Below are 17772 nucleotides of genomic sequence, written 5' to 3' on the forward strand. Positions count from 1 at the left end.
CAGCAGCCAAACAAACTGAGAAAGTAATTTTTGAGGATAATGAAACAGAATGGACTTATGCAAAATTAACTCGATTACTTGAGCTAGAGCTAGCTAAGGTGTGCGTCGTGCCAAAAGGGAAAAGAACATGCAAGCCCAAGATTTGGTGGGATGAGGAGGTCGAGAAGGCCATAGAGAATCGTCATGAAGCATCCAGGGAACCTAGACATTCCAAGAGGGGGGAACCAGAAGCTGAAGTAGACACAAAATGGGATACCTTCATAAAGTGCAGAAGGGAAGCATCCTATTTAGTCAATTATAAAATTAGCAGAAAGGGTGCCCAATGGATTTCAAAAGTAAATAAAAAGGATAGAAAAGGAGCTCAGAAATTTCAGAAACATCTCAACTCCATGAGTAGTAAGACTAGGCTAGAGCAAAGATTTACAGTTACAGATCAGGGTATTGGGCTAAAATGGGATGAAGCAATGGAACTTATAGAAACAAGGATGACAGAAAAAATTAAAACAAAGAAATGTTGCACATAATTTATCGAAGGATTATAGACAAGTCACCACAGTTGTTTCGCTTGGAGAGAGTGGGAAAGAAGCAGTTTCCTAGTGGTACGTTGACAGGACCAGATGGTATTCCGATTATGCTAATAAAGAAGCTAGGACCAAAATCCAACAAAACATTAATACAGGTAGTGAATAAAAGTATAGTGGATGGCAAAGGCCCTGATGAATGGCGATTGAGTAGAATGAACATGATATATAAGGGAAATGGGGAGAAAGATGACATAAGCTACCCTCCTAAAACAGTGACATCAGTGGTTTACAGGGTGGTGATGCAGATTAAAAAGGGCAGACTGCAGGCTTGGGTGGAGAACGAGGGGGTGCTAGGGGTGCTACAAAATTGGTTCCGGAAACAAAGGAGGTTGGAGGACAATCTGTTTTCATTGACGCAGTGTATAGAGACTGCTGAAAAGGAACACAGGCCCCTATGGCTAGCACTTCTGGATATCAGGGAAGCCTACGGCAACGTTATTCAAGAGTATCTGTGGGACAGCTGGGCACATTGGATGTGGAAGATGGAGTAATTAATCTTTTAAAAGATATATATAAAGGTAACAGAGTGCTCATAAAATGAGAAAAAAATGCATCAGGGCCTGTAGAGATACAGCGGGGGCTTAGGCAAGGATGTCCTCTGTCTCCTTTGTTGTTCATGTTGTTCCTGCAAGGGTTGGAGACCAAGCTAAAGAGGAGCGGACTAAGTTTCAATCAACAAGGCGAATGGATTAAGCATTCATTACCGGGACTAATGTACTCGTATGATATAGTGCTAATGGCTGACAACAAGGAAGATTTGCAGAAGCTGATAGACATCTGCAGTACAGAGGGAGATAGATTAGGTTTCAAGTTTAGTAAGGAAAAATCTGTAGTCATGACACTGAATGATGAGGGCGGCGAGCATAGAATACAGGAGATCACGCTAGAGGTAGTGGATAAGTACAAGTATCATGGGATGCGGATAAATAATGTTGCCGAGTATCTGACAGAGCATGAAAAATACGCAATGACTAAAGTTAGTAGGAATGCAGCTGTCATGAAAAATAGGGCACTGTGGAATTACAATAGGTATGAAGTGTTAAGAGGGATCTGGAATGAGGTGATGGTTCCTAGTCTGACTTACGGCAATGCAGTCCTGTGCATGAGACCAGGTGTTCAAGCAAGGTTAGAAATCAAACAATGCGGCGTGGGGAGGCTAGCTTTGGGAGCACATGGCAATACCCTAAATCAGGGGGTACAGGGTGATATTAGATGGGTGTCGTTGGAGAGCAGAGAAGCTAGCATCAAGATAGAATTTGAAGTCAAAGTTTGTTTCCTTTCCTACAAAGGAGGAGCCGGGACTAAAAACTGTGGCAACAGCTTGAAAAAAGGTCCCGGCACCTTTAAATAACTGACAGCATAGGAGGAAGATGGCAGTTACATAGTATTACATAAGATTATAAAATAAGGACAACAATGGTGTCGGGCACGCAGCCTTACCGCATCTGAACATAGCCGGAAGAAACGGCCGCCGTGGTTATGTGCGTGTAAGCGCGGGCGATTCGGTGCGCCCAAGAAACAGCCGACGCTTTGTGTTTCTGTGTAAATGCTTGCCGCTCAGCGGCGACGGACGAGAGACCCCCCCCACCCCCCACCCCCCCCGAACAGCAGTTACGGGGAGTCGACCGAAGGGAGCAGCGGAGAAGCAAGGACGAGAGAGGGCATGCTGGAAAGGAGGACCGGGAAGAGAGGAGGGACGACCAAGAAGGACTGGACAGACGGGTGGTGGATGCCGAGATGAGAGGCCGCATCCCGACGGGAGAGTGGTGTCACCGCAATTGTGAATAGATGTAAATAAATTAGGCACTGTGTAATCGGAATGCTCGGTGTGGTCTGGCTGAATCGGGAGGAGAGGAAAACAAAATAGAGGAGGGAGGAAGGAACCTGCCTGACTGGCGCAGTCGGCAGGATCTCCCGACAGAAAGCGGACCGGCCATGGGACTCATCAAGACGGCAACAAAGGACCCAGGGCTGAGCGACCATCTCGGGCGTGGACCAGCAGGCCAAGCCATCTCCTACAGTGAGGCAGGTTGGTGTCTTGTAGGTCCTTCCGCTGGGCACTGTGACAGTCGTGTGAGCGGGGAGGACAGGAACAGACGAGTAGGAGGGAGGCAGATGGAGCTGGTTGCGAAGGCCGAGGTAGCACGCGTCAGCGGAGGGTCAATGTTGTCTTTCGCCGATGAGATGGCGTTGTTGAAATTAAAATTGAAAATTTCAGAAGTAGAATTGGCAACTGAAATATTGCGGTACGAGAGAGAGGTCGGGGAGGCGGTAGACGGTGTAATACAAGAGGGAGTGCATCTGGGGAATGTGGCGGGCGTCGCGGAGCATTTCGAGGTAGGCCAGAGAGCGGTAAAGGCAGACTGCAGACTGGAAGGCTCGAGTGGCGACACTGAGGTTGCAGCTGTGAGAGAGGAGGTAGGCCAGAGAGCGATACTGGAAAGCTTGAGTGGTGACAAGGCGGCCGCGATCGAGAAACAGGAGGCAGGTGTCAACGTGTCAGAGGAACGCTCTGATGATTTGAAGGAAACTGATGAAAAGTTTGGCAGTGGAACTCTCTGTGCTGAAGCGAGCAGGCTGGTATCCGGGGATGATGCTGTCATAGAGGATGTCAGACCTCTGGAGTGGTGGGAAGGGGCAACCGCCGTGTCAGAAGTGGTGACTGCACTGAAGGAGGATAGTGACAACAAAGAGGAGCGCGCAGACACAGCTGCGGCTGTGACGGTCACCGCAGTAGACCAGACCAGTAGCGCTGATGCAGAAAGAGGGTACCGCAGGCAGACAAGTGCCCCAGAGCGCGAAAATCCCAGGCGTGAGCAAACTGGCGGCGCTACGTCGAGAGAGAGTGGAGAACGCGCGAGAGTCCGCGCTCATGATGCGGTAGCAGGTGAAGTTTTGCTTGACAGTGGAGGCGAGATCGTGGGCCGACCGTGTGTGCAAATGGCATCGCGGGAGTCGCAACAAATGAAAACGACGTGACTGGCGAATGAGCCTGAATGGGCAAGTCACCAGGGCGGCGGAAAGACTAAGCTGTGCTTCGCAGAAAGGTCTATGGAGAGAACACGCGGTCAAAATTGTAACGAGTGTCAGATGGCACCCTGTCACAGGCCGTACGACAGGGGACGGCCAATTGCACTAATCGTCAGGAGGTACGCGCCGTGGCAGATGACCAGTAAGGGCGATTACATAGAACCGAGTGACCGCCCTCCGCTGCAGGAGGTTTAGAGCGCACCGTGACGTTCGAGATGAGAATTGTGCGCAGGAGATAGCGACGCCAACGCTGATAAGCTGCCGAGGCTTATAGCACCAGCTCCATTGGTAAGGGGAGCGGGGTAAAAGGGGTAACGCTGTTCCCTAGCCCTTTGTTTTAATGGTGTCGTAGTGCCTGGGGGAGGATCGCGGGACACCAGCCGCACGCGGTTGTGGTGTGAAGTGTGATGCGTTCCGTGGAGGCACGCAGCACAGTGGCGGTGGAGGTGTCGGGCGCGCGGCCTTATCGCATCCGAACGTAGTCGGAAGAAACGGCCGCCGCGGTTATGTGCGTGTACGCGCGGGCGATTCGGCGTGCCCAAGAAACAGCCGGCGCTTTGTGTTTCTGTGTGTGTGCTTGCCGCTCAGCGCCGACGGATGAGAGACCCCCCCGAACAGCAGTTACGGGGGCATCATCCGATAAGACCAAGGTCTGCGTGCCGCCTCCGTAACGACGGGAACCAGCTCAAGATGTCTTCCCAGGGAGTCGACCGAAGGGAGCAGTGGAGAAGCAAGGACGAGAAAGGGCATGCTGGAAAGGAGGACCGGAAAGAGAGGAGGGACGACCAAGAAGGACTGGACCGACGGGTGGTGGATGCCGAGACGAGAGGCCGCATCCCGACGGGAGAGTGGTGTCACCGCAATTGTGAATAGATGTAAATAAATTAGGCACTGTGTAATCGGAATGTTCGGTGTGGTCTGGCTGAATCGGGAGGAGAGGAAAACAAAATAGAGGAGGGAGGAAGGAACCTGCTTGACTAATGGTTATACAGCATTTCATAAATGTAAATAATTGTGCAATTTACAGGCCGCATGTGCGCACCATGAAATAATAGAGAACTATATATATATACATATAATCTGTGAAGTGAGCTAGAGGCCACAGAAGCCAAAGGGATAAGAGAATGAAGAAAATAATGGCGCAAGCAATGAACCGAAAAACGCCATACAGAAAACTAAAAAACAAAAGTTTTCCCGACAGAAATCCTAAATAACGGATTTCGGTTTGTAGGTTATATCAAAATTATCCTGGCTTGATCTGTTTGGCAGAAATGGAAGGTTATGACATAAGGGTTGATCCATATAAGTAAGCTCTCGGTGTTGGGGTAAAGCAAATATCTCTGTGTCTTGTGTCCTGACAGCTGCTGTTTTCTTTAAGGTGTGCAAGCAAAATGAAGGGATGATTGGGGGGCTTGAAATGAGATTTATAGCATAACAGAAGCCTATACGAATATAATGCAAATAATGGAAGAATATCAAACGTCGTTAAAATATTTCTGGTAGAAGTGAATGGTACATTTGCAATGCATCGCACAGCTTTTTTCTGAAGCAAATATAACATACAAAGTTTTGTAATGCCCGTTGTGCCCCAATCTATAGTACAATATTGAAAATGAGAAAAGTCTAACACGTTATAAAACATTATTTTTACTCTTACTGGAAGAATGTGTCTAAACCGTGCAATTATACAGACAGCTGAAACGACCTTTGAATGAATGTACTCTACATGAGCATTCCATGTTAAATTGTTAGAAAAGGTAACTCCCAGTGTTTTCACCGACTCAACGAGCTCTACAGGTTGATTATTGAATATGACTTCAACAGGTCTTGGTAGCTTTTTCCCTTAGTCTGGTACAACACAATTTGTCTTTACTAGATTTATTCGCATGTAATTTGCTCCTGCCCATAAACTAAGCTGAATAAGAACATTGTTTGTTTGTTTTTCGACGTCTGCTTCTGAAGAACCTGTGACAAGAAAAAAGACATGTCATCAGCATATGGCACAATATGAGGGCTATTCAAGCTGTAGAAGATATCATCTATGCAAATTAAAAACAATAATGGTGCAAGTATGCTTCCTTGGGCACTCTGGATGTAATAGGGAGAGAAGTGGCCTTATTTATATCTATGTACTGAGCTCTATGTGAAAAATAGGATTCTATTAAAGTTAGCACAACGCCACGGACCCCACACCTATTTAATTAAAGAAGTAGAATATGATTAATGAGATTGCAGCAACCCACGCGGCTGGCAGTGGCGAAATGCCAAAAAGGATAAAGTGTCCCCAGCATGCGCTGGAGAGAACGCTCGGGACCTTGGCCAGGGCCGGATGCTGCCAACGCCGCTCCACCCGTAGCTATCTCGTCTTCGACAGACCTCAATAAATGTGGTCGCGGTCGCCTTCCTGGGCAACCTCCACAAGGTCATACGCCTTGATAAAACCAGTATAAATCCCTACAGCAAGATTATTTTCTCTTAATGCGTTTATTATAATTTCTTTGTGTTAGAAGTGCCGTTTCAGTAGACCTATGCTTCTTAAAGACATGCTGAATATCAAGAAAATAAGTCATTGTAATCAAAATATGAGCTCAGTCGAATATGTATTATTTTCTCAATGCCCTTAGAAAATACAGGCAATATGGAAATTCGTCGATAGTTATTAAATAATTTTTATCTCCATGCTTAAATATTGGGATTACCCGGGCGATCTGCATTTCCTTAGGGAAAAACCCCAGTGGATAATATAAGGTTGTAAATATGGGTGATAACAGGGCACAAAGTATCAAGAACATATTTTACAAGCAAAATCTGCATACTGAGTCCTGCAACTTGCTGTTCTTGATATTATTTATACAAGCAAAGACTTCAACTTGATCAGTTGGGGCTAAAAAGAGGGACTGCGCGCTATCATTTTTTCGCACATACTGAGCATAGTTTCGGTAGATACGCTGTGTTTAGTTTGCTCAATAATGAAGCAGTTAAAAGTATCTGCCAATTAAGCACCAGATAGCAGTTTTCCCTCATGTGTAACGACATCAAGAGTTGAAGCATGACTGTCGGGATGCAACAATGAGTTCAGTTTGCGCCAAACTATATCCGGACATTGTGCATGTTCATCATGGAACATTCATTAGGTAAGTAAGCATCTTTAGCCTGCTTAAGTTTAGACGCAAGTTTATTTCCATAGGGCTTAAACTATGCAACTATTGTTAAATCTTTCGTTTTCATGAATTTGGCAAACACTTTTTTTTTATGCTTAATCATATTTAGTAACTATCATGTTAACCAGGGTTTTCACACTTTTTTGGCTTCTTTACTTGTTTGGTTTATGGTTTATGGAGGTTTAACGTCCCAAAGAGACTCAGGCTATGAGGGACGCCGTAGTGGAGGGCTCCTGTGATTTTGACCACCTGGGGTTGTTTAACGTGCACTGACATCGCACAGCACACAGGCCTCTATAATTTTGCCTCCATCAATATTCGACCGTCGCAGCTGGATTGCATCTGCATCTTTCGGGTCAGCAGCAGAACACCATAACCACTGAGCCAAAGCGGCGGCACTTTGCAAGAAGTGAAGACGCTTCCTTCGAGACGACCTCAGTCAACAATACTGGGAGCTGTCTTCCCTGTGCTAATGTACCAGCAGCGACATCACTGCTATTGGGAAGCTGTCCCTCGCCGCCAGAATAGCTGCGAGGGTGCTCTGGTGATGTCTCCTGTGGTGGGCGGCTCCCTTGGACTATACAAGTGTCCCACTCACTGGAATGTGCTTAATGAACTACACTTGCCCACCTAGGAATTTGGGGACATCGAGCTCTATTCAACAGCCAGATGACCTGTGTAGAGCATGCTTACGTCTTTCTCACGTGCTTGACCTAAACTCTTGTAAAATATGCAAAACGAACTCCTTGTGAACGTCTCTCCTCGAAGCTTGTCCCTCCTTATCGCCACACTTCGGCCTAGCTGAGCTCACGGAGGCAAAGCAGGGGCCAGATTTAACAATGCGCAAGCGTATTCAATGTACGCCCCTTCGCCTGCGAAACATCGCCTTGCGACAGTGCTGCCCACGAGTGCAACCCATGGACCCTAGGAGAGTCTTTCTTTTAGGGTGGAAAGTTCTCGATTCCTTATCGCAATGTTCCTGAAAGAAAGGTTTTTCTATTCAGCGTTACTGTTCAAAACATTAGCTAGACTGCTCGGCAACTGAGCCAGTGGACCCAGCGAAGGTGAAACGCAAAAGGCACCTGTGTGCTGTGCAGTGTCGGCGCACATTAAAGAACAAATTAATCCACAGCCCTCCACTACGGCGTTTCTCATAGCCAATGTGTTGCTTCAGGTTAATTTACAATTTTTTTTATTGTTCACAACAGTAACAAACACCAATGGAGTCTTCAAGTGTCATTTGCTTTTGTCCTCAACCTGTGCCGAGGGGTGCATTGTGTGCCAGCTCGGGAAGCACGCACACCCCCTTTTGCAACTCCACTTTCTTCACAAACAAGGCCACACGCTTCAAAAGATTCCGCAGGAAAGATATAAAATTTATTCAATCCAGTCATTACCCAACACTGAAAGCTAGAGCTGTTGAATGAAGCGCCTGCAAACATTACACCTTCATGGTTGTGAACAGCCTGTGGGTGCTCTCTAGGAAATGGCAGTGGGCTACTGAGGCTGCTGTGTCACAGCCGTAAATATATATAACACCGCCTATGCGCACAGTATCAAACTTTTTAGTCTTGAAAAAAGAATTGTTCACTTGCTCACATTTTCAGGAATCTCACAAACTGTACTCAAAAAAGGAAAAAGGGCCCTTTTTTCATTCAATTTGACTGGGTTGGGGTTGTTTCAGATGTGATGCCCCCGTCGCCAGCTTCAGGCACGACCTCAGAGATCCACTTTAAATAGGGTGGGTTTCCATGCTGAATCTGAAAATAAGCATATGCAAAAGGCTCATGAACTCTCCAATACAACAGAAGGGCTGAGTCTGTCAAACATGCTAGATAAAGGTATAACCCCAAAACCCAGCGCTATTTTGGCGACTACAACGATCTCCAAGTTATCCCAGCATGTAGAGGTGAAAGCTACTCACATTCTGCCTTCAGCTATACAATGCTGAAATATTTCCTCATGTTAGGCAGATAACCTAGTGTGCACCTTAAAAGGACACTAAAGGCAAAATCAGTAACCACAGAAAATCACTAAACTGCAGAAATCACAACAGCTGCTGCGCTGTAATAACACATTACTGAATATCGAAATCAGTTCGAGATCTTTCAATCCCTCCTTAATGAAGTTGTCAGCCAGAGGTGCAATTTCCAGGCCACCAAACCTCTGATAAATGATGAGGCTCATAGCACTGGGGAAAAGAGTGTGAATGCTTGCAGGATTTTTAAGCCTATTTTAGTGATGGGCAGGCTATTTGTCTCTGTGCTCCACATTCAAGCATTATTCTGCTGCCTCTGCTTGACGGCAAAGTGTCCTCAAGAATTCTTGCAGTACTCTGTAGTACACAGTTCCCACCTTTGTCAAGAGCCAAATTGAGTCCACTGCGAGACAAAGGCTTTTCCCTTCAATCTCCAATTAGACTCAGCCGTGCTGTCTGTGGCCACCCCATTTCAGAATATTTGTCAATCTCACCACTCCACCTGATTTCTTTTTAATACAGAAATGCACACTGCTAATCCACATTGTTCTTATTTTGTCTTCCTATAACCTTGCCTATCATGTAGCCAACTGTGGTGCCCTTGATCTGCCTTGAAAGTTTTTTCATTGTTTCACGCTTCCCTTTTGAGATGACTTTCTTATAGGCAGTGACGTGCTGGAACTAGTGGAGGAGTACATCTATCTTGGATATGTAGTGGGCACAGAACTTTACCATGTGGAAGAAATCATCTGGAGAATAAGTATGGTTTGGATTGTCAGATTATGAACCGCAGTTTACAAATATTTGTCAAAAAAAAAGTAAACAACCAGTATGTCTTACTGGTAACTCACTGTGCATCTGTTAATTGTTAATCCTCCAATTAACAGATGCACAGTGAGTTACCAGTAAGACATACTGGTTGTTTACTTTTCTTTTGACAAATATTTGTAAACTGCGGTTCATAATCTGACAATCCAAACCATACTTATTCTCCAGATGATTTCTTCCACATGGTAAAGTTCTGCACCCACTACATATCCAAGATAGATGTACTCCTCCACTAGTTCCAGCACGTCACTGCCTATAAGAAAGTCATCTCAAAAGGGAAGCGTGAACCAGATGACCACAGAAAGGAATGAAGATGATGACAAAAGTGCTATTGCCCAACTACAGTATTGAAAAAACTCACTTTTATACCATGTCATGAAACAAACAACAAAAAGTAAAGCAAGGACCTCAAGAAAAAAAAACGATAAAAGCAAAATCTAACAAGGCCATAAACAAGGAAAAAGTTACAAGTTCGCGCTTCTCTTCTGAGATGAATAATGTACAACTCGTCATCTTGCTATCATAAAGTGCTGCTTCTTTCACAAACTGCATAGCATTACATGGGGTTTTCCTCACATCTCTTCTCAAGCCTATCATCGCGCACTTTTCCTATTGAGGTCCTCTAATGTGCACTGCGATTCAAGCCTTGAAGTATTTATAAGCACAATGTCGGAAGTACAATGTCAAGAGATCACTCGGGTGTTCCCCATTAAGCGAGGGGTAGTGGTCAGGCATCCACAGCATCAGTATCGGTTCTTTTTACTAACATCAGAAGCGTTCTTAACAAGTATAACTCTCTATCATCAGCTATCGACACTTGTTCCGCTAAAATCATCGCGTTAACAGAAACTTGGCTCACTGCGCATGTTCGCGACACTGATATCTTTTTCGATGCTCATCGCTTTTCGTTCTTCCGCTGTGATCGGGGCACGCAGAGAGGCAGCGGGGTGCTTCTCGCTATTTCAAACGATATTCCGTCATCATGTATACATGTTCAGACTAATCTAGAAATAGTATGGGCTGCGCTCACTCTTAATCACCTGAGGGTAGTAATAGGAGTACGCTACCGTCCACCTTCCTCGTCGCCTACGTTTAGTAACGAACTTTACGATGCTATTAATATCGTCGCAACACGCTTTCCTTCATCCCCACTATTCTTATTCGGCGATTTAAATTTTTCGAACATAACATGGAATACAGACTCCCCTTTAATGTCCCAGTTCTCTTCTCAAGGTCGCGAATTTTTAGATGTGTGCTCAGTATTCTCGCTAGTGCAATTGTGCACACAAGCAACTAGATTAACTGACAGCGCGTCGAATACACTAGATTTAATCTTGACAAATCGATCTGACATAGCCCCGCCTATTTTATACCTGCCGGGCATCAGTGACCACTTGCTAATGCAATTAGACATTAACCTAGCCCCTCCGAATTCTAATCGAAAGAAAAAAATTATACGCGACTACAACAAAGCAAATTTTCATGCGATAAATAATGAGCTGTCTCTTTTTATCAATGTTTTCCTTGATAGCTTTGATAACCGTAGTGTTGAAACTAACTGGAGCATGTTCACAACTAAAGTCTCCCAACTCACTGAACAATACATTCCTCAGCGCACTGTTACCACCCACTCAAACGCTCCCTGGTACAATAATCACATTAAGCACTGATCTAACAAAAAGAAATGCCTCTATCGCATCGCAAAGCTCTCCCGAACTAGTGAGCGTTGGTCTTCGTATACGGCAGCTTCCAACACGTATGTTCAGGCGCTCAAAGACGCTAAAAAGCGCTTCCATTCGCATGTTCTGCCCTCTATGTTAACGACCAATGTGAAAAAATTCTGGCGGGTCATTAATCCTTCCACTGATGATAGCATCGCTTTATCCGACCCGTTAGGCAACCCCATTCCTTCTGATATTTGTGCCACGATTCTGAACCACGCATTCACTGACGACTTTACAGCCATGTCTGATGTACATATGCCACCAACTCACCACTTCAACTATGTATCCATGCCACCTACAGCTGTTGCTATTCCTGGTGTCGATAAGCTTATTGATGCACTCAATGTTCATTCTGCTCCAGGTTACGACTGCATTAACCCAAAGTTCTTAAAAAGCACTTCAGCTTATTCTTCCATTATACTAACCAAACTTTTCCAGCAATCACTTGACCAATCAACGCTGCCTACCGTGTGAAAAATTGGAAAGGTGGTTCCAGTCTACAAATCCGGCAGCAAAGCTTCCCCTAATAATTATCGTCCCATATCCCTTACCAGTACTTGTTGCAAAATGCTTGAACATATAATATTCACCAACCTTGTTAACTTCCTCGAATCTAACTCCTTTTTTACGTCTGCGCAACACGGCTTTCGAAAATTTTACTCTTGCGAAACACAGTTAATATCGTTTACACATGCATTGCATCATATTCTAGACCTATCATCATTAGCTGACTGTATATTTCTAGACTTTTCAAAGGCTTTCGACAAGGTATGTCCCAAACTTTTACTTCACAAACTAAAACAACTGAATATTGACTGTAACTTATTGAAATGGATTGAATGTTTTCTACTTAATCGCTCACAATTTGTTTTTGCTAACAGTTTCAACTCCAGTTTTACCAAGGTGTCTTCCGGGGTTCCACAAGGTTCAGTTCTTGGACCCCTACTGTTTCTAATTTACATTAATGATCTTCCCTCTCTTGTTAACTCTCATATTCACCTATTCGCTGATGATTGCGTCATTTTTAGAGAATAACCAGCGCTAACGACGTTACATTACTTCAGTCAGACCTCAACACAATAGGGCACTGGTGCAAAGATTGGTTGATGCAGCTAAATATTAACAAATGCAAAGTCATGCCTGTATCTAGAAAAACTTCTGCCCGGCTCACTACTACATTGATAACATCTCATTGGAATCAGTCTCGTCATATAAATACCTAGGCGTTCACATTTCTTCAAATCTTAATTGGTCTCTTCATACCGAGAACATAATTAAAAATGCTAATCGCGTGCTAGGCTACTTACGTCGTAACTTTCTTAATGTCGCTTCGAATTTGAAACTATTGCTTTATAAAACACTAATACGATCTAAACTTGAGTATGCAACACCTGTATGGGACCCTGCCCATGGCAACTTAATTAATGATCTTGAGATGGTTCAAAATAACTCTGTACGTTTCATCCTTGTTAACTACAACCGCACAGCGAGTATAACTGCTATGAAATCTAATCTCTGCCTCCCTACGCTAACATCGCGTAGAAAAGTGTTTCGTCTCGCCCTGTTCCACAAGCTGTTTCATCATCCTGCTTTACGTGATCACCTCATCCCCCAGCCAATTTATGTATCCAGTCGTATTGATCATGATCTCAAAGTTGGAATTGTGTCATGCAACACGAAATGCTTCTCGCAGTCATTCCTGCCGCGCACCTCACGTGACTGGAACCACCTTCCCGCAGAAGTTGCTGGCATTGTAAATTATGAGCAGTTCCGCATAGCAATAGCTAACATTGTATATTCAGATGCTTTTTAAATATTCTTGTAAACAACTGTATTTTCTCACTGTTTTTGTATATTTACCACTCCCCCTCTGTAATGCCACTGGCCCTGAGGGGTAATGTAAATAAATAAATAAATAAACTTTTGCATACCTAGTTCTTCCCGATTCAACCCTCTGAATGGCTAAGCAGATATGTACTGAACGACAATGCAACAGTTATGTTGCCTTGCGTGATACTCCTTTTGTTTGGTATTTCCTCCTGTTTTTACTGAAAACTGATCACGGTGCAGTTCTTATAGACATGATATTTACAGTCTAGAATATTTGTATTACCATTACATATATATTGTCACTAAGCGGTGACTGCAATCCGGGGAGCAGAACGACAGGGAAAATGCCGTCTAAACAAAACTCTTTATTTGGGCAGACTTGCGCCCACAGTGGACTGAATCACCCAGCGGCGGCGTAGCAACAAGCGTGCTCGGCGGTCGCCGAACAGAATGCCGCCGCTGCCTGCCGTGCTCAATGTAAAGCCGATAGCAAACTTTCGAGATAAAGCGTGCAAAGTTACTAGAACATTCTGGAACAATGCAGAATCAGCTCTGCCTGGCTGCGATCAATCGAGATAAATCTGGTTGCGTGTTGCATCGAAAACAAAGCGATAAAGCGGCGTGCCAGCCGCTTTGAAGAATGAAGAAACACTGCAAATATTTGCGGCATTGTTGTTTGTTTTAATGCATCAGGTCGATGCTTCTTTGAGAGGGGAGTAATGCTGTGAATCTTTGCAGTGTTTGTTCATTCTTCACAGCTGCCGGCTTTGACGTAGTCATTGGCCTCATATGCCACGCACAGTATTTCAAGCCAAAAATACTACACATGCCATTTGATTTCTTCAGGCTCGAACATGATGCTACTGTTCAATGTTTGGGATCGCAGAGCAGAGCACTTACCGGTGTCGATATGACTTCACACACTTCGTACGGATGGTTCTCCCTGCAAATAGATCATTTTAATTTTTACATGAGTGTGTTGCTTCTGTCCAACCAAAGTTTCTGGAATGTGCCAGGTCACAGGCTTCAGGAGAAAACAGTGTTAACAGCAACTGCCAGTAGGAATTCAACCGACATCACTGTACACAATGGCCAATAATTTGGGGCGTGCAGATATTCAGAAATTTCGAATATCGAACCAAATATCGTCCTATTTGATTCATCATCATCATCATCATCAGCCTTACTACGCCTACTGCAGGGCAAAGGCCTCTCCCATGTCTCTCCAATTAACCCTGTCCTTTGCCAGCTGTGCCCCCACCCTATGCCTACAAACTTCTTAACCTCATCCGTCCACCTAACTTTCTGCTGCCTCCTGATACGCTTGCCTTTTCTTAGAATCCAGTCCGTTATCTTTAAGGACCAGCGGTTGCCTTTCCTTCGCATTACATGCCCTGCCCAAGCCCATTGCTTCCTCTTGATTTCGACTAGGATGTCACTAACTCGTGTTTGTTCCCTCACCCACTCCGCCTTTAACCGATACACCTGTAACTGTGAAAGCAGCGATTCCCTGTTTCTCATTACTAATCATTCGATTATGCAAACAAGTAAAAGTGTGGTGTGTTCAAAATTATTCTAAACAAATCTAATACGTCCTCAAGTTTTCTAATAATTTTCAAATATAATTGGCGCATGAATAAAGAATACCGTATTTTTCTTCCACGACCATTCCAAAAGCAGGGACCATACATGGTATCATGCTGCCGTGATCAGTATGTGCAGGATGGAGGGTTCAGCGCTGTGGTGCGGCCCATTCATGTGGCAATGTTCATAATGCTCATACATTGCCTCACAGACTGGATGACAAGGCAGGGTCCAGGAAGGTTCAGCAAACCAAGCCTTTATGCCTGAATTTGGAGGCCATGCCTCATAAGTAGCTCTCGTCCATCTCATGCACTGACATGAGGTGCTAGTTTATTATTTTCTGTTATCAACAGCAAAAGGTACGTTTTCGGTGGGTATAACATGTCAATGATAAAGTTAATACACTGACTTTGTGTTGCGACCCGCTAAATGGAGATCAGTGTTGAGTCGTTTACCAGATACAGCTATAGCTGCAAAGCAGCGCTTCCTTGTTTCCCACGATTGCTCATCGAATATGCTTGTGAGGCACAAAAAACATTAAAACGATGAAATATAAGGTGCTAGCAACATGTCACAGGTTAGTGCTCCAATTGTAGTAGCTTGTGGCTAAAGTCATGAATTCAACCACTGCAGAGTGATACAAAAAGTTGTTCACTAAACTGAAAATTTTCTGGCTAAAACAGCTTTTGCACCAAACAAAGATGCTAGCGAGAAGTGCAAGTCATCAACTGCATTAAAAAACAAAATCTTCATAGAAAGGTGTGTTTAGAGTCGCTTTAATGAACAATCAATCAGTTCTTAGTGCAATTGACTACAATCAATCAGTTCTTAGTGCAATTGAATATTTAGAAATAAGCTACGAACTGGCCTAAAGCTCTATGTTCTGACTATCCTGCGTGCCCCATTTATTATTAAGTAGTACTTAGAAATGATCATTAACATAAAAAAAGGCACACATAACTAAGCTAATCCAACTTTTCCAACTTGAGACCTTTGGAACTCAGAAATTGGTGGACTTATGTCATCCATCGGCTTTTAATTTACGGACACAAGCAGGCAGAAATTAAGTGTCCTCATGGTTCCGGATAATAAAGAGTTTACCCTTTGACAAGACATTTTTGCTTCCATGAAAATGAAATTCTTTCCTGCTTAACTAGTATATTCAGGCCATAAAAGAAGACAATTTGTTAGTTTTTCATAACAAAATACTGGCAGCTGATTTTTTTCCGAGATGTGCAAAATTTCATACAAAGGGTCATAACTGAGAAAAATAGCAACATCGAAATGCTGTGCCTTACCAAGTAAACACCTGAAGAATCGTGGAAATAATTTATTTCAGAGGTGCACATAATGCTTGAAATTGTTAAAAAAATATTGTTACTAGTGGTGTTAAAATACGTATGCACAAAAATGGTGGATGAAATGTTACCCCACTCACTGTTTCACAAAATATTATTTACTGCCTACGCTATATGGCATAAAAAACAGCTTATATGCGAGATGGATGCGAAATTCACCTAAAACAAAGAAATCACTGCGAGGTGCAACCCACTTTCAGAAAAAGCTTGCGACTTTCCCTCTACTCTCACGCCAAAACTGCGACGCTCTTCAACCGGCCCCACCAACCCGGCCCCTCGCCTACCTCCCCTCGCCTACCACCGCCACGGTAGCGCGTGACATCTGAACGAATTTGGCGCCGTGAACGAATGATAACCCCCAGCTGCTGGCGTCACTTGCACGACGTGACGTCGTATGCCAGGTTTTCGTGCGAAAGCCCAGCACTGCACGTTGCCGCGAGGTGCGAAAGCGGGAATTTTTAAAAATGTATTGTAAATTTCTCGCTTTCCTTTGAGGTCTCGTGCACAGCATGGACGCTCGGTGGCCTGTACTCTACATAGTGCAAGCATTTTAAAGCCAAGCTCAAACACCCCTTTCAGTGGCTCTTTAACTGAGCTGTCAAGACCACAAGGTTTGTCAGCCAAGGCCATGATCAGACAAGAACACAAGGTGAAAGTACGATGTAGGGGCTACACTTCAACCTTAGTTCGGTTCCAATCGCATTAAAGGAAGCTACAGGATGAGTTTTTTTCCTTTAAATGAAAATTGACATGCCAGAGAACTTTTGTTCGTCATTGTTTTCAGCCTCTGAGTTGCCATTCTATGTCTGCATGAAGTGTTTCCTTGCGCGTATAGTAGCAGACCACACAATAATCGTTTTCTTGTGAAGGGAGGCTGGTAAACTTCAAGAAGATATGTGCTTTAAGTTTTGTTTCCATCATGTCTCTCGCTTTGTTTAAACATGGGATCGTTTGGTCATCCGTCAAAAGCACACTAACGTACTCCTTCCACTGTGTCCAAGTTCATTTTCAGTTATGATTGTTCCTTCAACAGAAACAGCTGCTTAGATTTCTGAGCCCGAGGGCTCTATTAGGACAACTTCTTCCAGTGTGATGATTTGTCCATCCCTTGAACAAACATGAAATGGTACAGCTGAATCATTCAGTGAATGCATGGGCCATAGATTGGAGGGCAAAGCGCACACAATCATGTGGACAGTTTCTTCAACCCTGGCGACAGAGTGGCCTCCTTCAATGCTACACACCTCGTTCATGCCGTGATGTCAAAAAAAGCATGGTGCCACTGATGTCAGCAGCGACTTTCGTACGGTAGACTAAACAGGTTCCGCCTGACCGTGCCTACCGCAGCTGCTGCAGCTACTGGCGGAGCTGCACGTCTGCATCGCGCGCAGCGTGCTGCAGAAGCAGTGTGTATTGAGCAGCTGCGTCACTGTGGGATGCACGTAGCAGCAGAAAAAGGGGAATTAGGTGGCCCTTGATAGGTCTGTTGCAGAAAAGCTGGCCACAGCGCAAAAGCACAAAGCTTGAGTCTCGATGCTGTCACTGGCTATATGCAGCAAAGTTTTCGTAGCAGGGAAGCTGTTATGGTCATTCGTCAATACATTAGAGTAGCGTGCTTAAAATAGTGGCATAAAAGAAAAAACGTTTACCTGCACATGTAATCATCACCTGGAGCTGTTTTGGTGCGGACGGGGC

The 17772-nt window shown here is 44.4% G+C and overlaps 1 protein-coding gene across 4 annotated transcripts in view; it reads right to left on the reverse strand.

Annotated features, from left to right (window-relative positions):
- Window positions 1–8130: 8130 nt before the first annotated feature.
- The window catches only part of LOC144116154 (protein CutA homolog), a 41593-nt gene continuing 31951 nt past the window's right edge, over window positions 8131–17772 (reverse strand). For all 4 annotated transcript variants that reach the window (XM_077650860.1, XM_077650862.1, XM_077650861.1 and 1 more), the window contains 2 exons: window positions 14036–14078; window positions 8131–8535 (listed from right to left, as the gene is read on the reverse strand). In XM_077650860.1, coding sequence (XP_077506986.1) covers window positions 8431–8535; window positions 14036–14078 — 148 coding nt within the window. In that variant the 3' untranslated portion in view covers window positions 8131–8430. The remainder of the gene's footprint in view (window positions 8536–14035; window positions 14079–17772) is intronic.

This window comes from Amblyomma americanum, chromosome 1 (genome assembly GCF_052857255.1).
Source record: "Amblyomma americanum isolate KBUSLIRL-KWMA chromosome 1, ASM5285725v1, whole genome shotgun sequence".
Taxonomy (NCBI): domain Eukaryota; kingdom Metazoa; phylum Arthropoda; class Arachnida; order Ixodida; family Ixodidae; genus Amblyomma; species Amblyomma americanum.